At 44.5% G+C, this 27,715-nt stretch overlaps 1 protein-coding gene across 6 annotated transcripts in view; it reads right to left on the bottom strand.

The window, feature by feature from the left end:
* LOC116980302 (amyloid beta precursor protein) overlaps window positions 1–27,715 on the bottom strand; it is a 162,366-nt gene that overhangs the window by 31,841 nt on the left and 102,810 nt on the right. For 2 of the 6 annotated variants that reach the window (XM_033032389.1, XM_033032388.1), the window contains exons 6-8: window positions 17,949–18,133; window positions 15,719–15,835; window positions 8,767–8,934 (exon numbers count right to left, since the gene is read on the bottom strand). In XM_033032389.1, coding sequence (XP_032888280.1) covers window positions 8,767–8,934; window positions 15,719–15,835; window positions 17,949–18,133 — 470 coding nt within the window. The remainder of the gene's footprint in view (window positions 1–8,766; window positions 8,935–15,718; window positions 15,836–17,948; window positions 18,134–27,715) is intronic. The other 4 variants (XM_033032390.1, XM_033032391.1, XM_033032393.1 and 1 more) reach the window with 2 other exon arrangements.

The raw sequence follows: 27,715 nt of genomic DNA, 5'->3' as shown, positions 1-27,715 counted from the left end.
TCTACCTACCTACTGTTTTACCTACAAAACCTGCGCATCTTTGGAGTGGGAGGAAACCAGAGCACCCGGAGAAAACCCACGGGGTCACAGAACGTGCAAACTCCGTACAGACAGCACCCATAGCCAGGATCGAACCCGGGTCCCTGGCGCTGTAAGGCAGCAGCTCTACCCGCTGCGACACTGAGCCGCGTTTTCGTAAAAACGCTACCCCATTAGCAAGATTGTTTCTGACTGACATCATACTCCCAAATTAATTTGAATACAGCATCCCAAGCCTTTGAAGCTGCAGAGTGTTTGAAGCTGTAATGGAGACAAATCACTGTCTCGGGTCAGTTATAAATTTGAACGCCTGCCAAAAACCCTGAGAGATGGAGATTAAACATGCCCATTGTGTGGAATATGCGTCTGCTGAATCTCTTTCCCCTCTAAAGAAACAGGAAACCAAATTTCACCTCCGAGAAAACAACTTTGTGCAACGAACCTTCGGGGCAAAATTGTCTCAAGCCACTTATTTCACTTGCATGACAAAGCAAGTAACTGGGCTTAGAGATAACGTTACACAATTTATTCAACAGCGCAAGAAAGGTTACTCCATTAGCAAAAAGGTAGATAAAAGTGCTGGAGAAACTCAACGGGTGCAGCAGCATCTATGGAGCGAAGGAAATAGGCAACGTTTCGGCCCGAAACGTTGCCTATTTCCTTCGCTCCATAGATGCTGCTGCACCCGCTGAGTTTCTCCAGCACTTTTGTCTACCTTCGATCTGCAGTTCCTTTTTAAAAACTCCATTAACAAGCTTTACCTTTCAAGGTCACTTGATTAACCCTAAAAACAATTTTGGTCTGGTGCGTCCCCCACCCCCCACCATCAGACAAATGGGGACAAATAGGGAGATTTATTGGCCACTTTCTAGATTATTAAGAAGAAAGACACAAAACGCTGGAGTAACTCAGCTGGACAGGCAGCATCTCTGGAGAGAAGGAATGGGTGACGTTTTGGGTCGAGACCCTTCTTCAGACTAGATTATTAAGGCAGATGGATAAATTACTGGTATGATCATGGCTGATCGGCCCCAATCAATAACCCGTGCCTGCCTTCTCCCCAAACAAACCTGTCCCAACCCGAAATGGTCTCGACACGAAACGTCATCCATTCCTTCTCTTCAGAGATGTTGCCTGTTCCGCTGAGTAACTCCAGCATTTGGTGTCAACCAACAAACCTGTATGTCTTTTGAGTGCGGGAGGAAACCGGAGCACCCCGAGAATACTCACACGGTTATATGGAGAACATACAGACAGCTTGATACAGTACAGTCAGGCTTGAACCCGGGTCCCTGGCGCTGCAAGGCAGCAACATTGCCGCTGCGCGGCCGTCCCACCCACAGGTGCTTGTGTCTTCAATATTTTTAAAAAGCTTGTCATTTGGAATCAGTGCTCCATTAATTACAGCACAAGATTGCAGAACAGAAACCTCTTATCTGCAGAGTGTATGGGCTTATTATCCATGACATAACCAGTGCACAAACTGGGAAGAGGAGCAGACCAAAGATTGATCCCAGGCAGACGCTCAGAGACAGCTGTGTGGGGGTGGCAGCAAACCACAGCTAGGCGTGATCTGGGTACAACTGAGTAGCTGAGTGCAAGTGATTGATAGGATTCATTACTCAACAGGAGAATCACTGGAAGGGAATGAATAAAACTAATCATGGATGTGTCTAACCAAGCCTGAATAGAACGCCATTGGTATGATAGGTTAGTCCTGCTCATAAGGTCATAAGTGATATGACCAGAATCAGGCCATTCGGCCCATCAAGTCTACTCTGCCATTCAATCATGGCTGATCTATCTCTCCCTCCTAACCCCATTCTCCTGCCTTCTCCCCATAACCACAGTCACCCGTACTAATCAAGAGTCTAGCTATCTCTGCTTTTTAAAAATATCCATTGACATTGCTTCCGCAGCCTTCTGTGGCGAAGAATTCCACAGATTCACCACCCTCTGACTAAAGAAATTCCTTCTCGACTCCTTCCAAAAGGAATGTCCTTTAATTCTGAGGCTGTGACCTCTAGTCCTAGACTCTCCCACTAAGTGGAAACATCCTCTCCACATCCACTCTATCTAAGCCTCCTGCGCTCTTTACTTCCAGGGCTGAAACTGAGTTTTAAAACATGTTTTTAAACAACCAAAACATTTTCTTCTCCTTTGAAAAAAAAGGGTGGTCCATTTTCCAGGTATTTTAAATTAGGTTATTGCCAGGTACAGTGAAAATCCAGGGTAGAAACTGGGCAAATATCAAAAGCCAAATTACCTGTGGGTAGGTAAAGCAGCAGTGCCAATGTGCTGAATGACAGACCGAATTATAGGGTTATATTGTGGAAACAGGCCCTTCGGCCCAACTCGCCCACACTGACCGACATGTTCCATCTCACACGCCTACGTTTGCCCCATACCCCTCTAAACCTGTCCTATCTATGTACCTGTCTAATTGCTTCTTAAACATTGCGATAGTCCCTTCCTCAACTACCTCCTCCAGCTGGTCATTCCATACACCCACCACCCTTTGTGTGCAAAAGTTACCCCTCAGATTCCGATAAAATCTTTCCTCCTTCACCTTAAACCTATGCCCTCCGGTTATTGATTGCTCTACTCTGGGCAAGAGGCTCTGTGTGTCTACCCGATCTATTGCTCTCATGATTTTATGCACCTCTATAAGATCACCCCTCATCATCCTGCGCTCCAAGGAATAAAGTCCCAGCCTACTCAACCTCTCCCAATAGCTCAGTCCCTCGAGTCCCGTTTGTGATCTCTAAAACATGACGGTAAATATAATCACGAGGCATTAATGGGTTTTAAGGGAAAATGCGATTTAAGCTTATTGGAGTATGTCGAAACAAGAAGAGAAACAAGTCAATGTAGGACTCGTACTATAAATACAATGGGCACATATTAGAAATGACCCCGTATATCTTTGATTTCTGCACATTAACATTTAGATATCCGTCACTTCTTTCTGAAATTAAGGACTTCTACTGACTGTTGAAGTGAAGGTCAGTTAGCTAATCTACATATGTATGTGGTAGATTACTTTTTTTTAGGTTGTGTCATGGCCTGCCCTTGAACGGAGAGATTACCATATTCACTCTGAATGCTGTCTGGAGCATCAAGTTACTTAAACTCCAGAATGCTATGGCGAGAGAGGTCAGACACATGCTTTTAAAACACCCAATACATTTTCTGCTACTTTGTAAAAAAAAATGGGTGGTGGTCCATTTTCCCCAGTAACTTTAAGTGATGGGGTACTAGAACAGAAATATGGAACAAATGGTTCACTGTTGCAAGTCCTGTCTGTATCTCAAGCTTCTGACAAGCTTCTAAACACAAATTGGCTTGTATTCACTGGAGTTTAGAAGGATGAGGGGGTATCGTATAGAAACATATAACATTATAAAAGGACTGGACAAGCTAGATGCAGGAAAAATGTTCTCAATGTTGGGCGAGTCCAGAACCAGGGGTCACAGTCTTAGAATAAAGGGGAGGTTATTTAAGACAGAGGTGAGAAAAAACGTTTTCACCCAGAGAGTTGTGAATTTATGGAATTCCCGGCCACAGAGGGCAGTGGAGGCCAAATCACTGGATGGATTTAAGAGAGTTAGATAGAGCTCTAGGGGCCAGTGGAGTCAAGGGATATGGGGAGAAGGCAGGCACGGGTCATTGATAGGGGACGATCAGCCATGATCACAATGAATGACGGTGCTGGCTTGAAGGGCCGAATGGCCTCCACCTGCACCTATTTTCTGTTTCTATGTTTCATTCCATTGTCAATGCCGCAACCTTGCTCATATCAACATCTTCATTTCTCAATCAACTTTAACCTAGTTTATATGATAAAATGGTAGCATAGTGGTTACATTACAGGATAGGCAGCTAATACATTGCATAGAGACAAATTAATGTTGACGTCTATGTATAGTCTATAGACATAATATAGATGACTAATATGTTGGAAAATTTAAAATCAAGTTGAAACTGGAGATGAAAAAAAGTCCTTGAAAACATGATTTTCATTTAAAACCAAATGCCCTTCAGGGAAGAACTTAATCATCTTTACAGACAGCCAATTTGGCCTCTGTGAAGAATGTGACTGATCCATAGTAGCTTACTCTGTTAAGGGGTATTTAGGAATAGACAATTAATGGCATTATCAACAAATTGTAATTGGCAGCATAGTGGCACATCTGGTGAAACTGCTGCCTTACAGCGCCAAAGACCTGGGTTCAATCCTGACCTTGGATGCTGTCATGCTTGGACAAGCTAGATGCAGGAAAAATGTTCCCAATGTTGGGCGAGTCCAGAACCAGGGGACACAGTCTTAGAATAAAGGGGAGGCCAATAAAGACTGAGGTGAGAGAAAAGAATTTCACTCAGAGTTGTGAATTTGTGGAATTCCCTGCCACAGAGGGCAGTGCAGGCCAAATCACTGGATGGATTTAAGAGAGAGTTAGATAGAGCTCGAGGGGCTAGAGGAATCAAGGGATATGGGGAGAAGGCAGGCGCAGGTCATTGATTTGGGACGATCAGCCATGATCACAAAGAATGGCGGTGATGGCTCAAAGGGCCTAATGGCCTCCTCCTGCACCAATTTTCTATGTTTCTATAGTGGAGTTTGCACCTTCTTGCTGTGACTGCAGGGGTTCCCTCCAGGCGCTCCGGTTTCCTCCCACATCCCAAAGACGTGCCAGTTTGTATGTTAATCTGTAGAAATTGCCCCTAGAGTATCGGGAGTGGATGCGAAGGTGGAGTGACGTAGAACTAGCCGTGAACGGGTGATCGATGGTCGGCGTGGACACGTTAGGCCTTAAGGGCCTGTTTCCATGCTGGATCTCTAAACCAAACAATTCAACATTCATCTCTTCACAGATGGTTCGCTTCAGGGCTGCTTCACAAATAACAATTATATCATCTAGTACAACCCTCTGGAAATTTCTACCAACTCCAGTGCTTAGGGGGGACGATCTTGTGTAAAGCAATATTCTTTCCAACCAGAAATTCTTCTCAGTTGACCAGAAATGAGATTTTAACAAAAGAGAACACATTGAGCCCAATTCTGACACAAGGCAGCCATTGTGAGTTTCCTGGTAGCTACACCTCAGGGAAGGAAAAGCCAAAATGGGATGGGCATGCTGCTGAGGCAATTGAAATTCTGATGCCTCAATTTTGTACTCTCAGAATTTCTGCTGGTTTCGCCTTGAAATATCTCAACAAGATATTATCATCTGATTAAATTTAGCCCAAAAATAATTAAAATTTCCCACAGCAACCCACAAAGGGAATAGGGAACAAACTCTCAACAGAAGTGGAGCTTTATTAGCAAGCGTCGACAAGTTAAAGGCAGGATGGTCCCCTTTACAAACGGGACAATGTGTTTGTACACATGACAACATGCTGTTTGTACAAAGGGCAGGAGAGTAGCGAGGACAAGAATCAGCTGCTCCAGGATGTCTACATAGTCAGTGGCGGACTGGGTCTAAAAATATTGGTTGCCAGGAGACAAGGGGGGCCCACTTCATCAGGGGCCCACTTGATATAGGGGGCCCACTTCATCAGGGGCAAGCTGACACCCTGGCCAGTCCACCACTGTACATAGTCACCCTTCTGATGAAACACTTGAGAGGGAAGAGGCTAGGGATGAGATCAAAGAAACATATGGTGTAGCTTAAACCTAGCAAGGCTCAGCTTTTTTTAAAGTTTAGTTTAGAGTTACAGCACGGAAACAACTCCTTCGACTCTCTGCACCAACCAGTGATCCCCGTACACTAACACTATCCTACACACAGGGGACAATTTACAATTTTTTTACCAAAGCCAATAAATCTACAAACCTGTACATCTTTGGAGTGTGGGTGGAAACTGGAGCTCCCGGAGAAAACCCACACGGTCACGGGGAGGACGGGCAAACTCCGTAAAGACAGCACCCCCAGTCAGGATCGAACCCGGGTCTCTGGCGCTGAGAGGCAGCAACACTACCGCTGCACTACTGTGTCACCCAGGCTTGCTGATCAGACAGAGGGATGCCAAGGGCCCTCTTTAAAGATAGTTTAAAATGTTAATCTGGCTCACTAATAGAATTTAAAAAAAATCTATAAGGCAAGAAATGTAGATTTGTCAAAGTGAGGTAATGCTGAAAATGTTCTTGTACTTAGTATGGAAAATTAAAACGTTGGCTTGCAGTTTCATGTCACTGAATTATTAATCAGATAGCTTTCAAACAAGAAGGGAAAGCATGTGTGGATGTGTGCGCGAATTAAGTACTGTATCCAATTCATTTAATGTTTTGGCCCCAGTCGCACTACCAAGTAACGAGACATCAGTCAGTGAAGGCAATCTCCTGAGTAAAAGGACTTGAAATCTGTCACAATTTCAATGACCACGAATGCTAATGTTCTTAAGATTCTTTGCCCTCAATATTTATGGAAGGAACCTAAATATCTGGACCGATGCAAATGTGATCAGCCCCCAATTTATCTATTTTTCCCCCTTTTCAAGGTACTTTTTCCTGTCTGAAGGAGGTTCTTTGTCCATGTGTAGGAAGGAACTGCAGATGCTATTTTACACCGATGATAGACATAAAATGCTGCAGAAACTCAGCGGGTCAGGCAGCGTCTCTAGAAAAGGAATAGGTGATGATTTGGGTCGACACTCTTCTTCACACATCTATAAGTTCAATTTGTTAAAATTAAATTCCTTTCTACCTTGAATCTTTCCTTATGGAGCAAAAGTGAAAACATCACGGAAACAATTTCGCTAAAGTGTTTATCTTTTGTTAGATAATGTTGCTGTTGGATTGATATATCTGATTTTAAATTTAAGTAGCTAATTAACTTCCCCCAAAGGACAATCCCCTATTGATTTAGGCAGGCATGGTGGCGCAGTGTTGCTGCCTTACAGCGAATGCAGCGCCGGAGACCCCGGTTAGATCCCGACTACGGGTGCTGTCTGTACGGAGTTTGTACGTTCTCCCCGTGACCTGCGTGGGTTTTCTCCGGGATCTTTGGTTTCCTCCCACACTCCAAAGATGTGCAGGTTTGTATGTTAATTGGCTTGGTGTAAATGTAAAAAATTGTCCCTCGTGGGTGTAGGATAGTGTTAATGTGCGGGGATCGCTGGTCGGCATGGACCCGGTGGGCCGAAGGGCTGGATCTCTAAACTAAACTAAAAAAGGCACATTTATAGTGCTGCAGGCTGCAACACTTTCGCTGGACAGAGTCAGAATCATACAGCCCAGAAACAGGCCCTTTGGCCCAACACGTCGATGCCCATCTTATTTAGCGCAATCTCTGTGTTTGACCCATGTCTCTAAACCCTCTACATGGCCAAATCCCCATTAAATCCTTCCACTTTCCACTGTATCCTCGTACAGTTGTGGGCTCAATTGTTGTATCTGTACACTGTGGACGGCTCGATTGTAATCATGTATAGTCTTGTCGCTGACTGGATTGCACACAACAAAAAAATGTCATTGTACCTCGTGATAATAAACAAAGCTATTACCAACTAAACTAACAAACTACAGGATTCACAAGTTCTTGCTCCTTCCCATATTCAGTAATGACCCGGTTTCAGAAATGAATATGATGAGTTGTTGCGATGGCAATGTGATCACAGAGTGCGTGGATTACACATTTACCTCTTGCTCTATGAATAGAGGAGTCCTGTTAAATGCATTCAGTGTTTCCACGTCAAAAGATTAGTCCTTGCAGTTAGTCGGTCCACCCGCTCAGGCGGAACGAAGCAACATATCATTTAACGTTGACCAAAGCAAACACTTTAACTCAAAGGAAGCATTCCAAAAGTCATTGTGAGTGAGATGGAAAATGGCCACATGCACACATATCACTGGTCAAGAATTAATCTTGTAAAAAATAAAGTTCATATTTTTAAGGTAAATGATACTTTTGATACTCAAATATGTAGTGCGTGATCTATTAGGAGATTTACAATAAGGAATCCATGTTGTGAATTAGATTAAATGGTTGCATGCACCTATGTGTGTAATTTGGCGGTTCTGGAAGCTAGTCAGAAGTATGAATAGCTTAACCAGTGTAAAATTACCTTGCAGTGTAAATGATTTTTACCTTCGAAACAGACAGGAGGTACTGAGAGCCATCTCACGCAGTCTTCCGGTTACAATTTTTATGCATGGAGTCATACAATTGTACTTTGGTTTTCAAGCAGAATTAATGCCCGCACAAGAAAAAGACTTTCAGACATATCAAATCTCAATGTACAACATTTTAAGGCAATCGAGAAAATCTTCCACAAATAATTTGAAAAGTTCCAAGCCTAAGTAAGCAGAAGAAATGTGTAGGTAGGAACTGCAGATAGACATAAAAAGCTGGAGTAACTCAGCGGGACAGGCAGCATCTCCGGAGAGAAGGAATGGGTGACGTTTTGGGTCGGTTTCTTCAGAAGAGAGGTCTCGACCCGGAACGACACCCATTCCTTCTCTCCAGTCCCCGCTGAGTTACTCCAGCCTTTTTTTGTGCCAATTTAAGTAAGCAGAGGGAGGTGTGAAGCTTTTCAACTGAGTTAGGACAGACAACAGGCAGTTAGTGCAAGGCTATTAAATGGTTTAAGAGGAAAACAGCTGGGTTAAAGCTTCACTAAAGGAGTTAAGTTGGCAAGTTACAGCACTTGCCCTACAGAAACCGGTTGAACCTTTCAGTGCTGAGAGACACAGAAAGGCTGCAATCAGCTAGAGGGTTCACTTACTGATGCTGTTACAGACGGACAAACAGTACTCTTCGGAGTCAAAATTGTTTCTGTTTCCTCCGCAGCCTCCGTACAAGAACTGGGCACACTTTCCTTCACTGATGTCAAAGTACCATCGAGGCATCATGGAATGACAAGGCCCAGTTTCCGCTTGCTCAGAACAAACTTCTGAATGTGAAAGATGCGAGGATTTTTAATCAGGGGGGGAAAAAAAACAAAACAAATTTACAAGAAAAAAAACCTCACCTTTCTTTCTTTAAGCCACAGGAAAATCAAGTACGCTTGCTTTAGAAACCTAGGTAACTCGATTCCATTTTGGAAACCTTTGATATTTCACTTGCTTTGAATCAATCATTGAATCCCTTGTAAAATGGAGTGCTTTAAAGTTTACTAGTAGCCTGGTTCAGTGGACAATGAAATGGACAATGGGGTGTAAAAACGTCTCTTTTGAAGTCCCGACTAGGTCGAGTGGCTCAGTGGGTTGGAGTACAATGGATTTACGGTGCGCTAGGTTTTGCAAGACTTTCATTTTAAAAGATTTTGGACTTATCTTCTCCATCTAGAGTAGGAGATGGCTCCAAAAGGACTAAGCAACGTTAAGTTTCATTGAACTGGGCATTGGCTGACTAATAAACTCCCTGCTTTGGGGTTACTGCCTAACCGTTGATAAATGCACCAGACCATTTGTTCTTGAGGAGAAAACAAACGAACAGCACTACTAATCTCCCAGCATATGTGCTGTCTCAACCTATAACTTAAAATTATCTCGTCTTCCCCCCCTCCCTTACGTCACACCGAAGTAAATGTTATGGAGAAACTCAGCGGGTGCGTCAGTATCTATGGAACGAAGGAAATAGGCAACGTTTTGGGCCCGAAACGTTGCCTATTTCCTTCGCTCCATAGATGCTGCCGCACCCGCTGAGCTTCTACAGCATTTTTGTCTACCTTCAATTTTCCAGCATCTGCAGTTCTTTCTTGAACAAAGTAAATGTTATGCCAGGGTGATTTTTTGATCTCTTTCATCTACAAGATGTGGGCCTTTCTGCCAAGACCAGTAATTGATAGCTGTCCTTAATTGCCCTCAAGAATTGCTAAATTAAAGTGAACGTATCAATTTTGAAAATTAATATGGCTTAGAGTCATAGAACAAGGAAACAGGCCCTTCAGCCCAACGTATCCATGCTGACAAAGTTGTTTCATCTCATCTGGTCCCATATCCTCCTAAACTATTCCTATCTGGATTAGACTGGATAGACTCGGCTTGTATTTGCTAGAATTTAGAAGATTGAGGGGGAATCTTATAGAAACTTACAAAATTCTTAAGGGGTTGGACAGACTAGATGCAGGAAGATTGTTCCCGATGTTGGGGAAGTCCAGAACAAGGGGTCACAGTTTAAGGATAAGGGGGATATCTTTTAGGACCAAGATGAGAAAAATATTTTTCACACAGAGAGTGGTGAATCTCTGGAATTCTCTGCCACAGAAGGTAGTTGAGGCCAGTTTATTGGCTATATTTAAGAGGGAGTTAGATGTGGCCCTTGTGGCTAAAGGTATCAGGGGGTATGGAGAAAAGGCAGGTACAGGATACTGAGTTGGATGATCAGCCATGATCATATTGAATGGCGGTGCAGGCTCGAAGGGCCGAATGGCCTACTCCTGCACCTATTGTCTATGTTTCTATCAGTCCTGGTGCCTTTTTGTGCTTGTTGTAATTTCTTGCATTGCTCATATACTTAATGGTTCAACTAATCTCGTTATATCCAACAGCACAGATGTGAACATGGCACCGAGGATGATTTGACTGGACAAATCCTTCAAAATCTATTACATGGTTTATTTTGGCAGAGCAGTACAATTTTCCTGTTGGTACTAGTGTAAAAAAAAACGAATGCCCGGCTGCCTCAGAACCAGCACGCCAATTTAATGAGCTTTGCTAAAATGTTTCAGCTTGAATGTTACGTTCCTTTGACATGAGGTACAGTCTGCAGGCAGCTTAGAAGAAGCCAAGGTGAGCCAGAAGGCAACATCATTGACAGGCCTATTCAAGCCAGCTTGTGACTACCAACATTCATCTATCATTGTGAGTAGGTAGGAACTGCAGATGCTGGTTATACTGAACATAAGAGTTCAAACTCAAGTCAAACAGCGAGAACAAAGGGAAAGATTCCCTAAGGGACAAATGTTTTGCTGCTCCCTTCATTTAGAAGTTTAGACTAATTTTTATCTTCCTTGCCAGTTTACTTTCACTTATAAAAAAGGAGAGAAAAGATGAAGTCCAATTATCCGCTTCCATCTTCTGGCCAGCCACCAACCTTAACAGTTCTATATCTCTGAAGAAGGGTCTCGGTCTGAAACGTCACCTATCCCTTTTCTCCAGAGATGCTGCCTGACCTGCTGTTACTCCATCCAGCATTGTGTCTATCTTCATAGAAACATAGAAAATAGGTGCAGGAGTAGGCCATTCGGCCATTCAATATGATCATGGCTGATCATCCAACTCAGTATCCTGTACCTGCTTTCTCTCCATATCCCCTGATCCCTTTAAGCCACAAGGGCCACATCTAACATCTGTGGCAGAGAATTCCAGAGATTCACCACTCTCTGTGTAAAAAATGGTTTTCTCATCTCAGTCCTAAAAGATTTCCCCTTTATCCTTAAACTGTGACCCCTTGTTCTGGACTTCCCCAACATCGGGAACAATCTTCCTGTATCTAGCCTGTCCAACCCCTTAAGAATGTTGTAAGTTTCTATAAGACCCCCCCTCAATCTTCTAAATTCTAGCGAGTACAAGCCGAGTCTGTCCAGTCTTTTTTCATATGAAAGTCCTGACATCCCAGGAGTCAGTCTGGTGAACCTTCTCTGTTCTCCCTCTATGGCAAGAATGTCCTTCCTCAGATTAGGAGACCAAAACTGTACGCAATACTCCACGGTGTGGTCTCACCAGGACCCTGTACAACTGCAGTAGAACCTCCCTGCTCCTATACTCAAATCCTTTTGCTATGAATGCTAACATACCATTCGCTTTCTTCACTGCCTGCTGCACCTGCATGCCTACTTTCAATGACTGGTGTACCATGACACCCAGGTCTCGTTGCATCTCCCCTTTTCCTAATCGGCCACCATTCAGGTAACAGTCTAATTTCCTGTTTTTGCCACCAAAGTGGATAACCTCACATTTATCCACAATCTACCATTGTCTTCCTTCAGAGTTATACAAACCGAGCAGCAGAAGCCAAACTAATTTGTAAAATCTAATGCTCAAGGTTATCTATTGATTTACTATTTTTCACAAATCATTTACCTGCATATTTTCTCTGTGGAAGTAACCCGTATAAGCATTGTAATAAATGCTTCATTGCTTGTCATGTGCTCTGGCTGTCTTGTGATTATGGAAAGCACTATTAATTTATGTCGCTTTTTAATAACCTTGCACAAGGTTGCCTGAAACCTACTCAGCTCGGCTGGAAAATATCCTTAAAAATGTGCAATAGGTTATCAAATCAGCAGCAAAAACTCTGTTACCTAACATACAGCCTAAACTAAATCACCAATCACTAGATACTGACCAAACCTTTCAAACAAGCAGTCTGTTGATACAGACCCTCAGCTTTTCCAAATCAGAAATGGTTATTTTCACATGGAAACAAGTAACTGCAGATGCTGGTTTACAACAAAAAAAAGACACAAAATGCTGGTGTGACTCAGTAGGTCAGGCAGCATCTCAGGAGAATATGGATAGGTGACATTTTCTGGGCTGGGACCTTTCTTCAGAAGTGATACTGCCTGACCAACTGAGTTTCTCTAGCACTTAGGTACACAAAAATGCTGGAGAAACTCAGCGGGTGCAGCAGCATCTATGGAGTGAAGGAGATAGGCAACGTTGCCGATCTCCTTCGCTCCATAGATGCTGCTGCACCCACTGAGTTTCTCCAGCATTTTTGTGTACCTTCGATTTTCCAGCATCTGCAGTTCCTTCTTAAACACTTTCTCTCGCACTTTGTGTCTTTCTTTGGTTATTTTCACAGCAGGCAATGAATTTAACGTTAACTTCTCTGAATACGTATCACAAATGACCAAATCGACCAAAGGCCAGGTAATGTTTTTTTCACCTGCTTCCTCTTTTAAGATGCGATAGCCGTTTAAAAAAACAAAAAAACTGGACCCAACTCAGTAGTTTAAAGATGAAATGTGCGGACATATGTTGGCTTTGGTAACCACCATCTTGAAATTGATCATTTAAAAACGTAAAGTGTTTGTGGTGATTGTTAATGCTTTTGGCTCGAGAACAATGGCGGGGAGAGGGAAAGGCTACAGAGACGGCTGTACATGCTCAATAAACTTTAGTGCTGCTGCCTACCACCAGCTGGAGTTCTAATAGTTATTCCACTTAGAGAAGCTTTCTGAGCAACCGCTCGAGAACTTAGACATTTGTCAGGTCATTTTACCAATTTAAAAAAAATCTGTCTCCTGATTTACTTGCAGTTTATTCAGTGATTACCAATGCATTAGGACATTATATCAGAACATATACCGTTACAATTAAGATCATCATAGTGCTTCTTCAGCTTCTAATTGTAGCTTTAATTGCAGCGTGCAAATGATTAGAGCTCTCCAGTTAGTAATATCCGGAATGGAGGTAAAATCCATTCTCTCTTGCTGCAGTGTGCATGTTACTTTATGCTCCGTTATTTGGTCTTTCTTGTTTTTTTGCGTGTCTTTAGTTATTTCTGACTGAAACTGTTGCGAACAGCGAAAACCACTGATCTTCAGAAATCAAATGCATGGAAGGATTTTGCACAACAAGCTGAGATGTGATCAATTTTTCCCCCCTTAAATCGCTGTGCAAGCCAGATGTTTTAATAAAGACATCGGCTATCCGCTTTGTTCGACATCGATTCCTCCACTCCCGGGCTCGCCTTGGGATGTGCGTGGGTTGGCTGGTGCATTGGATGCACCCAACACCCTTCAAAGGAGGGAACCAAAAAACATTGCAAATCGCTGAACACAAGCCTGAAAATTGCTCTTTGATATTTGAAACCCCTCCCAAGTGTTCTCATTCCATCACCAGAGCTTATTGACAGTAACTAAATGGTCAAATTCTGAATTGCGGAAATTAGATTCTCAATATCGAAAGGTCAGAACCTGAGGGTAATCTAACCTGACACAAAGGTGCATCAGGTCCAAAGGGCGAACAGAGCAAAGCCACAGAAGCTGTTGTGAATAATTTAATAATATAAATGCAATCCAATGTTGAATCTGTTATTCTGCCATTTCACAGAACCTAACAGAAAGGGGGGAAGCCACCATTTAGTACATTGCTCCCCTGCTGGTTGTATAAAAGCCATTCAATTTAATTTACTACGAGCTCACCCCCCTCCCCCCCCCCCCATTAATAAATCTATTCTCTGCAAAAAGATCTTGTTTCCATCAAAGTATTCCAGATTTTGACAATTCATGTAAAGGAATTTTCCATTTTCCCTTCTGGTACTGTCATCAAAATGGCCTCCTGATTATTGACCCACTTAGCAAAGGAAATGGGTTTCACCTATAGTAAAATTCTGAAAACCCCGATTAGGCTTTGCCCTTTAATCCACTCTGCTATGAGAAACATGCCGAACTTTGCCAATCTCTCCACAAAAAAAAAGTGATTAGTGCGGGTGTCAGGGGTTATTGGGAGAAGGCAGGAGAATGGGGTTGAGAGGGAAAGATAGTTCAGCCATGATTGAATGACGGAGTAGACCTAATGGGCCGAATGGCCTAATTCTGCTCCGAGAACTTATGAACAAAACTGAATTCCTTTACAGACCTGGTGCATGATCTCTGTCCCAGTTCTGGGACCTTGACAGGCTTCCTGTTACTGGTTGCTGGAATGGTACAGAAACCTCAAGCTGCAGCCTCTAACCCGAGGGTTTATCACGACCTCTGGTCTTTGTAGTCAGAGTTTTCTGTAAATTCCCCCAATGCTTTCTTCAAGGTTTAGTTTAGCGATGTGGCATGGAAACATCGTGGCCCACTGAGTCCGCACTGACCATCGATCACCTGTCCACTAGTTCGATATTATCCCAGTTTTGCATCTTACCTACTAGAGCCAATTAACCTACAGACCTGAGGTACACAAAAAAGCTGGAGAAATTCAGCGGGTGCAGCAGCATCTATGGAGCGAAGCCTTTTTCCTTCGCTCCATAGATGCTGCTGCACCCGCTGAATTTCTCCAGCTTTTTTGTGTACCTTCGATTTTCCAGCATCTGCAGTTCCATCTTAAGCAACCTACAGACCCGCATGTCTTCGGAATGTGGGCGGCATCCGGAGAAAACCTCAGCGGTCACAGGGAGAACGTACCGATTCCACCCTGACAGCACCCAAGGTCAGGATCAAATCCAGGTGGGTCTCTGGCGCTGTGAAGCAGCGTCTCTACTTCTGCGCTACTGTGCCGCCCACTGTATTCACACCTTCACATATTTTGGAATTATTCAGAAACTTTGTCTCATTCACAACTACCAGCTATGGTAACATAACTACCACTGTCTTCCACACTGGCCCACGATTTGGTGCGTTATCATCAGAGAAGGACCGGGCTACTCCAGTCATTGTTGTTTGACCCACCAGCCTCAAAAAAGTGCCTGCATCCAATATGGAGCTTCATAGAAAGAAAAGGGGCGAGAAAATTCAATACGAAGCAGCTGCTGGAATGGAGACCAGGTTAACATCCATTTTAACCTGTAACGTCCGTTCTCGACTGAAATCGCATTGGAACCAATTCGACCTGCGTAATGCAAATGGCGTTCCCTAATTCATCAACTGAGGAGTATATTTAATCAGCATTATGGAAACTCAAGTAACAGCAGAATTACCTGTGCACATTGCATGGTACTTGGCCAGTTAGAATTTGTAGTGCAGGGGTACAAGAGTGTTTTATTGGCACGTGTCCCGGATAGAACAATGAAATTCTTACTTGCTGCAGCTGCCTTTTGAAGCCGTTTGAAGCCTTTTGAAGCCTTTTTTATTGAAATGACAAGATTCCAGGTTACCAGGGTCAAATCAGATGCAGGTTTACCTTTGACCTCGAGATCTACACGGGCCAGCAACATGGTAAATATTTTATGTGTAATAAAACAATTAAGCAAGTCTCACGCCAGGAAATATAGGATAATGACTAAATGCACTTTGAAACCACATGCATACACCTCAGCTCCACCCTAGCAATCACCACCCAAATATTCTGCCTGAGGTCTTCCAGTGATGAACGCCCTTATCCTTCACCCTCAGGATCACACTGTGCCAATAATGCAATGACTGAGTATTTGCAGTTGGCTGCTGGGGGGAGATAGTCATAGAGTCTTAAGCCCCTGTCCCACTTAGGAAACCTGAACGGAAACCTCTGGAGACTTTGCGCCCCACCCAAGGTTTCCGTGCGGTTCCCGGAGGTTGCAGGTGGTTGCCGGAGGTTGCAGGTAGTGGAAGCAGGTAGGGAGACTGACAAAAACCTCCAGGAACTGCACGGAAACCTTGGGTGGGGCGCAAAGTCTCCAGAGGTTTCCGTTCAGGTTTCCTAAGTGGGACAGGGGCATTACAGTGTGGAAACAGGCTCTTCAGCCCAACTTGCCCACACCGGCCAACATGTCCCACCTACACTAGTCTCACCTGCCTGTGTTTGGCCCATATTCCTCTAAACCTGTCCTATCCATGTACCTGTCTAAATATCTCTTAAACAGTTGCGATAGTCCCTGCTTCAACTACCTCGTTTCATACATCCACCACCCTTTGCGTGAGAAAGTTACCCCTCAAGTACCTATTAAATCATTCCCCCCCTCACCTTAAATCCATGTCCTCTGGTTCTTGATTCCCCTACTCTGGGGAATAGGATATATAAGACCCCCCCCACCACGTCTCCACCTGCCTGCCTGATGCAAGTTAAGCCCCAATTCCAATATTGGGTGGGCTTTGGGGTAACTTGCATCGGTTGCAAGACTTCTACTGGTTAATGCAAAACAGAGCAGCAGGAAACAAATAGATTGTGACATCAGGGTGTTTAGTTTCTCAGAATAGCCCACGGATGAAAAGCCTGCAAATCAACTATTTAATTCAATCTGCTATGAACTATACTTAGACAATCTAAATGTCACATGAGTGAAACATAACCAAAGATATCTCTGTTACTTCAGTTATGGAAGAATACATTCTGAAGCTGGCAAAATTGAGTTAACCAGTTGTCCATTAGGTATAGCTCCTTTAAGCTTGTCCCAAACAGATCCATATCTTTTCCAGACTGTGCATGCTAAAATATAGAATATTAGACATTCAAAATCCACAGTACTCTCAAATAAAGTCAGAAATAGGCACCCATTAACTAAACGTAGACAGTTCGAACATTTCCCCTTATTAGTTTAAGAAAGAACTGCAGATGCTGGAAAAATTCAGCGGGTGAGGCAGCATCAATGGAGCAAAGGAATAGGTGACGTTTTGGGTCGAGACCCGGAAGGTTGCCTATTCCTTCACTCCATAGATGTTGCCTCACCCGCTGAGTTTCTCCAGCATTTTTGTCCACCAACATTTCCCCTTATTCACTTCTAAATAATATATTTTGAAAGCAAGCAATGTAATTACGGAAGAACGTTAGACTCAATTATAAGAAAACTCTCACTCCTACCACTAGTTTAGTTTAGTTTTGAAATAAAATGCGACCAGTGATCCCCAAGGGACAATTTACTTTAAAAAAAAACTGAAGCCAATTAACCTATAAACCTGTACATACGTCTTTGGATTGTGGGAGGAAACCAGAGGACCCGGAAAAACCCACACGGGAGAATGTACAAACTCCGTACAGACAACACCAGTGGTCAGGATCAAACCGGGGTCTCTGGAGTTTCTTCTTCTTCTTAAGCCCTTTGCTCCTCTAGGGAGCACAGGCCATTGACAAATGTCCCCCACCTCACTCGGTTGTTGGGTGTTCTTTCGAGATCTCCCCAGTTGAGCCCACTCTCAGATATTTCTCTTCTCCATCTGTCCCATCGCTGCCCATCCATGCCGTGCCACCTCTGAGCTGAACTACACTGGTGGTGGCAAACACCAATATGTAAACTCGTAACCAGTACCATTGTTCTGCACTTCCACAGCATTTACAACTGAGGTCTTATCCGTTTCACCCTGCCTGGTGCCTACATTAAACGTATGGTCTAGATTACCTCTCACAACTTCTTCAATTGCCTCTGTGGTGGTGGTGGTGCTGCTGGTCGTATGCTCGGTAGGATCCTCATACTGATCCTCGACTTCATCAAGGTCATCGTCGTCGTCTTCATCATCATCATCATCATCATCAATATCGCTATCCTCTTCCTCCTCTATAGGTTGTTCTTCCACAATCTTGTCACTGAAATGAAGCATGAATGGTTAATGAAGCTGAGCTTAGCATCGACACACTTTTGTGTAAGAGCATAAAGAGGCAAATTCACTGGATGATCTAACGGGAGGCAATATCTCACAAAACTGTCTCGAGCGTTGACCGCAGATACGAGAGAAGTTGAGGGCGGGAAGAAGCTTGCAGGTTGTGGGATTCCCAATGCACATACTGCTCACGGCCACACTGAACAAACAATGTAATGGGTTGCGAGGCACTGGTGACGAAGCCTTAACAAGTTGCCATCGTCCAGGTGGAGCCGAATGCAACCGCAGCCCTTACAATGATATGCTGAAACCCCTGTCCCTCGGTACGAGTTCATTCCACGAGTTCTCCCGAGTTTGCCCTGATTCGAATTAGGAGATTCACGGTAATGGCCACTTGTCGGTACTCGGGGCTCTCGTGGACATTTTTCATCATGTTGAAAAATCTTCACGAGTCTTCCCGCGCTTACCTGCCAAGATAATGCGCAATATTCTTTTTAAATATATTTAATACCCATTTATTATTTTCTTTACTGATTTGTGTATATGTGAGTCAATGGCTGTTGTGTTTTGTTCTTTTTAAACCGAAGGAGATGCAATGGAATTTCGTTGCATAGTACTGTGCAATGACAATAAACGTATTCTATTCTATTAGCGAGTCTTCCCGAGCACCTGCCGTTAGCACTAAGATACGTCCCGGAGCTCCGACGTACCCACTACGTTCATTCTCCGTGCTTACCACCAGTTCGATTTTTTTAAAACTCGGGAGAGCTCTTGGAATGAACTCGCACTGTGGGACAGGACTATTAAGATGCAATTCAGTATCAATTAAATGGGCCGTTTTGCCCTTGATGTTGCTGGAGTCGTATAAATTAGTCAGAATCTTGCAGCGTAGAAAGAGGCCCTTCGGCTCTATTCATCACATGCCAAGGTGCCCATCACCCTGGTCCCATTTGTCAACACTTGACCCACATCCCTTAAAACCTTTCTTATCCATGCACCTGTTCAAATGTCTTTTGAATGTTATAAGTCATACAGAAATGGAAACAGGCCCTCAGGCACAACTTGTCCATGTCATCGAAGATGCCCCATCTAAGCTAGTCCCGTGCTTGGCCCTTATCGCGCTCCAAACCTTCCCTATCCAAGTAATGTTATAGTACAAGTACTAGAACATCATTTAAAAAGATGATAATTGATGATCTTATAGTAACTACCTCCCCAGTCAGTTTGTTCCATGCACCAAAAACATTGCCCTCAGGTATGTATCAAATCTTGCCCGTCTGATCTTAAGCATATGTCCTCTTGCTTTTGATTTTCCTACCCTAGTTAAAAGACTGCATTCCCCTCATGATTTTATACACCTCTAGAAGATCACCCCACAGACTCCTGTGCACCAAGGAATAAAGTCCTAGCCTGCCCACCTCTCCTTGTTGCTCAGATTCCCCCCCCCCCGCTCCCCCACACCCAAAGCCCTGACAATATCCTTATATATCTCATGGAGTCATAAAGTGATACAGTGTGGAAACAGGCCCTTCGGCCCAACTTGCCCACACCGGCCAACATGTCCCAGCTACACTACTCCCACCTGCCTGCAATTGGTCCATATCCCTCCAAACCTGTCCTATCCATGTATCTGTCTAACAGTGTCTTAAACGTTGGGATAGTCCCAGCCTCAACTACCTCCTCTGGCAGCTTGTTCCATACACCCATCACCCTTTGTGTGAAAAAGTTTCCCCTTACATTCCTATGAAATCTTTTATCTTCACCTTAAGCTTATGTCCTCTGGTCCTCGATTCACCTACTCTGGGCAAGAGATTCTGTGCATTTACCTGACCCAACATCGGGAACATGTTTCCTGCCTCTAGCGTGTTCAAACCCTTAACAATCTTATATGTTTCAATGAGATCCCCTCTTATCCTTCTAAACTCCAGAGTGCACAAGCCCAGCCGCTCCATTCTCTCAGCATACGACAATCCCGCCATCCCGGGAATTAACCTTGTAAACCTACGCTGCACTCCCTCAATAGCAAGAAGAGTGGCGACTCCCTGTATGGTGCCGAGGTGCCGTCTGCTGTATGATTCTACTGGATTGTGTGCAGAAACAAAGAGTTTCACTGCACCTAGGTACATGTCACAATGAATTATCGTTGAATTATTATGCGAGATCTAGATTTACGTTGATGGAAGACGCATGTGTAGAGACAAAAGAGGAGCTTGCCAGATGCATGGCGGACAGAGATGTGTGGTGCATCCTTCACTGTGCCTGTCGGAAACCAGCACCACTAATGCTAATGTCTTCAACAATTTAATAATAATTGAATAATAACAGATTTAGTCTTAGAGAAGCTCACACTTTGATTCATCCAGCATTTTGCTTTGCTCATTGTTTGGTTTGTGTGGTGCTTGTGTAACCCATCAACCAATTCCTGATATATCTAAAAGATAGACAGAGACCGCTTCATTATATTAGGAATTAAGAACAGGTCAGAAGGGTAGGAGCAGGATTAGGCCATTCGGCCCATCAAGTCTACTCCGCCATTCAATCGTGGCTGATCTATCTCTCCCTCCTAACCCCATTCTCCTGCCTTCTCCCCATAACCCATGACAACCGTACTAATTAAGAATCTATCTATCTCTGCCTTAAAAACATCAATTGACCTGGCCTCCACACCCCTCTGTGGCAAAGAATTCCACAGATTCACCACACTCTGACTAAAGAAATTCCTCCTCATCTCCTTCCCAAAGGATGGTCCCTTAATACTGAGGCTAAGACCTCTGGTCCTAGACTCTCCCACTAGTGGAAACATCCTCTCCACATCTACTCTATTCAAGCCTTTCACTCTTTGGTAAGCTTCAACGAAGTCTCCCCTCATCCTTCTAAACTCCAGCGAGTACAGGCCCAGTGCCGCCAAACAGAACAGATGACTGCAATCATCGGAATCTTCAGACATACTCAGGGCAGAGATAATTCCCGACTGCAACAGACCTGCTTCACTAGGCTATAAACTTCTAACTTTCCACAAATAATAGAAGTAGGTCACATACCCAAATCTGCTCCTTCATTTATATTAACTGTGATCTAACTTATTTGCCCTACATCCTTTAATACACAGACCTTTCTGTCCTCGGTTTCCTCCATTGTCAGAGTGAGGCTAAACGCAAATTGGAGGAACTGCATCTCAAATTTCGCTTGGGCAGCTTACATCCCAGTGGTATGGTATTCATTTCTCTCACTTCAGGTAGCCCCGGCATTCCCTCTCTCTCTGTCCCTCCCCCACCCAAGTCGCACTTGCTTCTCATTTTCACCCAACAAACAGCAAACAGCTAAGGCCAAGAGGTGTTCAAGAAGGAACTGCAGATGCTGGAAGAGCGGAGGTTGGGCGATCGTTTCGCCGAACACCTCCGCTCGGTCCGCAAGAACTTACCTGACCTCCCGGTGGCTCAGCACTTCAACTCCCCCTCCCACTCTGAATCCGACCTCTCTGTCCTGGGTATGGCCAGAGCAAGCAACACCGGAAATTGGAGGAACAGCACCTTATATTCCGCTTGGGGAGTCTGCAGCCTGCGGGCATGAACATTGAATTCTCCCAATTTTGTTAGCCTTTGCTGTCTCCTCACCTTCCTTAGCCCTCGAGCTGTCTCCTCCCATCCCCCAGTCCTCGGGCTCCTCCTCCTCCTTTTTCCTTCCTTCTCTCCGCCACCCCCTATCAGTCTGATGAAGGGTTTTGGCCCGAAACTTTGCCTATTTCTTTTGCTCCATAGATGTTGCCGCACCCGCTGAGTTTCTCCAGCTTTTCTGTGTACCAACAGCTAAGGTCAGTCTGAAGAAGGGTTTTGGCCCGAAACTTTGCCTATTTCCTTAGAAGGATGAGAGAGGATCTTATTGAAACATATAAGATTATTAATGGTTTGGACACGCTAGAGGCAGGAAACATGTTCCCGATGTTGGGGGAGTCCAGAACCAGGGGCCACAGTTTAAGAATAAGGAGTAAGGCATTTAGAACAGACTATTCTCTAAGGGATCAATGTTTGGCTGCTCCCTTTATTCAGAAGTTCTTGTTTTTATATACCTAGCAGGTTTACAGTCACATAAAAAGGGAGAAAATAGATTCTCTAGAGGAGCAACCTATACCCAGCCACTGACACCCTCCTCTGCCTAGCGGAGTTGGTCCTCACCCTCAACAGCTTTACGTTTGACCTCCCGTTTCCTCCAAACACAAGGCGTAGCTATGGGCACACGCATGGGCCCCAGCTACGCCTGCCTCTTTGTCGGGTACGTTGAACAATCCTTGTTCGAGACGTACCAGGGCCCCATCCCCGACCTCTACCTCCGTTACATTGACGACTGCTTTGGGGCCACCTCCTGCACCCACACACAACTGACTGACTTCATCCACTTCACCACCAACTTCCATCCGGCACTCCAATACACCTGGACCATTTCCGACACTTCCCTACCATTCCTTGACCTCACCATCTCCATCGCAGGGGACAGACTTCTGACCGACATACACTACAAACCAACTGACTCACATGGCTATCTGGACTACACGTCTTCCCACCCTGCCCCATGTAAAGACTCCATCCCCTACTCCCAATTCCTCCGCCTACGCCGCATCTGCTCCCAGGATGAGACGTTCCACACCAGGGCATCGGAAATGTCCTCGTTCTTCAGGGAACGGGGATTCCCCTCCGCCGATCGTTTCGCCGAACACCTCCGCTCAGTCCGCAATAACCTACCTGAACTCCCGGTGGCTCAGCACTTCAACTCCCCCTCCCATTCCCAATCCAACCTCTCTGTCCTGGGTCTCCTCCATTGCCAGAGTGAGCAACACCGGAAATTGGAGGAACAACACCTCATATTCCGCCTGGGTTGTTTGCGTCCCGATGGCATGAACGTTGAATTCTCCCAGTTTTGCTAGCCCTTGCTGTCTCCTCCCCTTCCTTAACCCTCGAGCTGTCTCCTCCCATCCCCCCGCACTCGGGCTCCTCCTCCTCCCTTTTTCCTTCCTTCTCCCCCCCCCCCCCCCACCCCCTATCAGTCTGAAGAAGGGTTTCGGCCCGAAACGTCGCCTATTTCCTTCGCTCCATAGATGCTGCTGCACCTGCTGAGTTTCTCCAGCATTTTGTGTACCTGAGAAAATAGATTTGTTGACTTCCAAAATGTTCTCAATCTTCTGGCCAGCCATCAACTTTTACACTTCTTATTTATTTTCCCTCAATGTGATCCCATATTTAATTCCCTTAGTTTGCAATGGGTAAATCAGTCTTAGATACACACAAAATGTTGGAGTAACTCAGCGGGATAGGCAGCATCTTTGGAGAGAAGGAATGGGTGACGTTTTGGGTCGAGACGCTTCTTCAGTATCTGCAGTTCCTTCCTACACAAATCAATCTTAGTATTCAATCGGCTCAACGGTATAAATATTTGAAAATTATGAAATATTTCCTTAAATATCTTACATAGATACATGGACAATAGGTGCAGGAATGGGCCATTCAGCCCTGTGAGCCAGCACCGCCATTCAATGTGACCATGGCTGATCATCCCCAATCAGTACCCCATTCCCGCCTTCTCCCCATACCCCTTGATTCCGCTAGCCCAAAGAGCTCTATCTAACTCTCTTTTGAATTTATCCAGTGAATCGGCCTCCACTGCCTACTGGGGCAGAGAATTCCACATTCACAACTCTGTGTGAACAAGTTTTTCCTCATCTCAGTTCTAAATGGCCTATCCCTTATTCTTAAACTGTGGCCCCTGGTTCTGGACTCCCCAAACATTGGGACACGTTTCCTGCTTCTAGCTTGTCCAATCCCTTAATAATTGAACATGTTTCTTATACTATTCTGTTTAATCTATTCCTCAGCTCTTCGCTGATGGTCCCTTCAAACAGTTATAAATGCTTTTGAGGCTTTAAGTTCAGAACTAAAGTAACTCAGTCTTAAATTGAATATGAAATTCTAGGATTTGTGATCATTCTTTCCCAAAGGACTACAGCTGCAAGATGATTATTTAATCCTGTCTCATTCCACATGACCTGATCTATGCAGTTCACTAGTTGATCCCACTACATATTAGTCTAAGCTGTCCCAAGCACATTCCACAAACTTGTCCTTAAGAATACCTTTCCAAATTTGATCCAAATGGAAATTAAATTACCATTTTTAATACAGCTTCTCACCTACAAGCACTCTTTGTTATCATTTGCATCATCCTAAAAATATAGCTATTTAGTCTAAAGAAGGGTTTCAAGCTGAAACCTCACCTATTCCTTTTCTCCAGAGATGCTGCCTGACCTGCTGATTACTCCAGCAGAACTGGGCGGCAAGATGGGGCTGCGGTAGAGATGCTGCCTCATAGCACCAGAGACTCGGGTTCGACTACATAAGATTATGACTACAGGTGCTGCCTGTCTGGAGTTTGTGCGTTCTCCCCGTGACCTGCGTGGGTTTTCTCCGGGTGCTCCGGTTTCCTCCCACACTCCCAACATGTGCAGGTTTGTAGGCTAATTGGCTTGGTAAAATTGTAATGTTGAGGATAGTGTTAGTGAGTGGGGATTGCTGGCCGGTACGGACTCGGTGGGCCGAAGGGCCTGTTTGCGTGCTTTATTTCTAAACTAAACTAAATGTTGCTGCTTAAACAAACGCAGAGTGCTGGAAAAAAACTCATGCCGTACATGAGAGTGATGCCCACCAACTCCTCGGTGTCACAGGATATCTGTCACCTGCTCTATGGAGTCTATCCGTCTGCAAGTTGAGCAAAAAATAAATAACTGCTATAGGAAGCATCTGTGAAGGGAAATGGTCAGTTGACACTTCCTCAGGCTAAGACCTGAAATCAAAGTTCATTTCCCTTCTCAGATGCTGCTGTTTGACTAGCAGTTTGCTTTTAGCTTAAGATCCCACCATCTGGAACTCCGTGTACCTTCACATCTATAAATTAATTTGAATAGCTGTAATTTTTATTTAGTTCCAATACTAAAAAACTAAATCTAATTAATAATATGATTTTTTACTTTGCTCCACATTATAATTCAAAATGACAGAGGGTTTAGGACCTAAAACATTAGCTGTAACTTTTATGACAGACACTGACTGACTGGGTATTTACAGCATTTTCTGATCTTATTTTAAAAAACAAAACTAGTTCTAAATATCTTAGATATTGCCTACCTTCCAGTAATTTCTTCCACAATCATTCCCAATATTACAAATTTTGTGTTTTGGGATTTGGCGTCTCATAGTAATGCAATCCGGAAAAACACCAGCGAAGAGGGTTGCCAACTTTCTCACTCCCAAATAAGGGACAAAAGGTCAAAATAAGGGTCAAATTCCCGACGGCAATTCGTTGACCGACTCGGACTTGGCTGGGTGAATGATGAGTTGGTCCGGGTGCTGGACTGCACACAAAGCCCAGCCGGCGGGCCAGCTGAGGAGTTTTGGCCCGGGCCGCGCGATGTCACGCGCAAAGTCCGGCGCCCCGTCCAACTCATGAACCGATGATCGGCCATGAGAAGGAGGGGTGGTGGTGGTGTCGGCGGTAAGCGAAGGTTCGAAGGTCGGACAGCTGGCCGGGCTGCCGACCGACGGGGCCACGGGCGAGGCGCTGCTGCTGCTGCTGCTGCACTCCATGGCCTGCACTACGTCGGGACGGGTGAGGCGGGGCCGGACGCGGCGCTCCGACCCGAGAGTTCCCTCGACCCGGGTAGTGGCAGTCAAATACGGGACAAGGGCGGACCCGTATGGGATAAACCAATTTAGCTCAATATATGGGATGTCCCGGCTAATACGGGACAGTTGGCAACCCTACCAGCGAAGCACCTCTATCCTCCCCACCCCCCTCAAACCTCTCCCCAATAATGTAAATCAAAAGACTGCAGATGCTTAGAATTTGAAATAAAAACCAACATTGCTAACATTCGGATCAGGCAGAGCTGTGGAAAGTGAAACAGTTAACATTTCAGGTTCTGCACCGTCAGAATTAGAGAGGAAAAAGGCTAGTCATTTTTCCCCGTTTAATTTAGTTCACACATTTTGCCAAATCAAAACATCTGCATTGCTGCAAATGCACTCAGGTGAAATGTGCTCACAGCCTTCACACAGATTAGCTGAAGGAAGGGAGGGGGGCGGTGAGAAGCACTGCACTCCCATGGCGTCTCATTCCCCCCTGATTAGAATGAGGCTGTCATCTGATGATTCCAGTTTACAGCTCCATTTGTAGCCATTAGTCCATGAGATGAAAGATTTAATATTGAAACCTAGATTGGCAATTCTCAATTACAACATCTCCAGCACACGTTAATAAGATTTAAGAAAATCAAAATTGTAGATGCTGGGAAGATTTAAGAAAATCAAAAAGACACCTTTCATTTTTTTTGTGAGGGTCATTTACAAAATATTACGCAAAGTGCTAGTCATTACCCCGTGAACTTATTTGCTATCAACCTGTTAGATATATTCCCTTTATTCCACCTAGCTCTCCTCACCTTCTGAAAAATAATCTGCTTTCCTCTTTTCCAGATCTGACAAGATGTCCTGGACCAGAAGCATTAACCGTTTCTGCCCTTCGGTGTTGTTGCCTGACCCTCCGTTTCGTTTTAGTTTTAGTTTAGTTTAGAGATACAGCGCGGAAACAGGCCCTTCGGTCCACCGGGTCTGCGCCGACCAGCGATCCCCGCACATTAACACTATCCCACACCCACTAGGGACATTTTTTTACATTTACCAAGCCAATTAACCTACAAACCTGTACGTCTTTGGAGTGTGGGTGGAATCCGAAGATCTCGGAGAAAAGCCACGCAGATCACGGGGAGAATGTACAAACTCAATAGACAATAGGCGCAGGAGTAGGTCATTCAGCCCTTCGAGCCAGCACCGCCATTCAATGTGATCATGGCTGATCATCCCCAATCAGTACCCCGTTCCTGCCTTCTCCCCATATCCCCTGACTCCACTATCTTTAAGAGCCCTATAAAGCTCTCTCTTGAAAGTATCCAGAGATACTTTCCTATCAAAGCTCTGGGCTCAAAAAACATTGAGCTCAACTGATGCGTTCTTCCATATTTGCTGCCTGGTTTTGCCTCGTAGACTTGATGGCATGCAAGCCCTGCCAAATCTGTTGAGTATCCATACGTCACTAGTGTAGCTTGAAATTGTCTCTTGGCGCTCTAGGTGGCATTTTGCAAACTGAAATAAGGACAGGAATTCTTCTTGGCACAGCCTATAATTCCAGTTTTATAAAAAAGTTGTTGGAGTAACTCAGCAGGACAGGCAGCATCCTTCGAGAACATGGATAAGTGACATTTCGGGTTGGGATCCTTCTTCAGCCTGTACCTGAAATGTCACCTACCCATGTTCTCCAGAGATGCTTTCTGACCTGTTGAATTAGTTCAGTTTACTGTCACGTGTACCAAGGTACAGGGGGAAGCTCTTGTTGCTTGCTCACCAGTCAGCGGAATGACAATACATGATTACAATTGAGCCATCTACAGTGTACAGATACATGATAGAGGGAATAACATTTTGTGCAAGATCAAGTCCAGTAAATTCCAATTAAAGATAGTCTGAGGGTC

Source organism: Amblyraja radiata, chromosome 14 (genome assembly GCF_010909765.2).
Source record: "Amblyraja radiata isolate CabotCenter1 chromosome 14, sAmbRad1.1.pri, whole genome shotgun sequence".
Classification (NCBI taxonomy): Eukaryota; Metazoa; Chordata; class Chondrichthyes; order Rajiformes; family Rajidae; genus Amblyraja; species Amblyraja radiata.
This window is presented reverse-complemented; position numbering and strand designations above follow the sequence as displayed.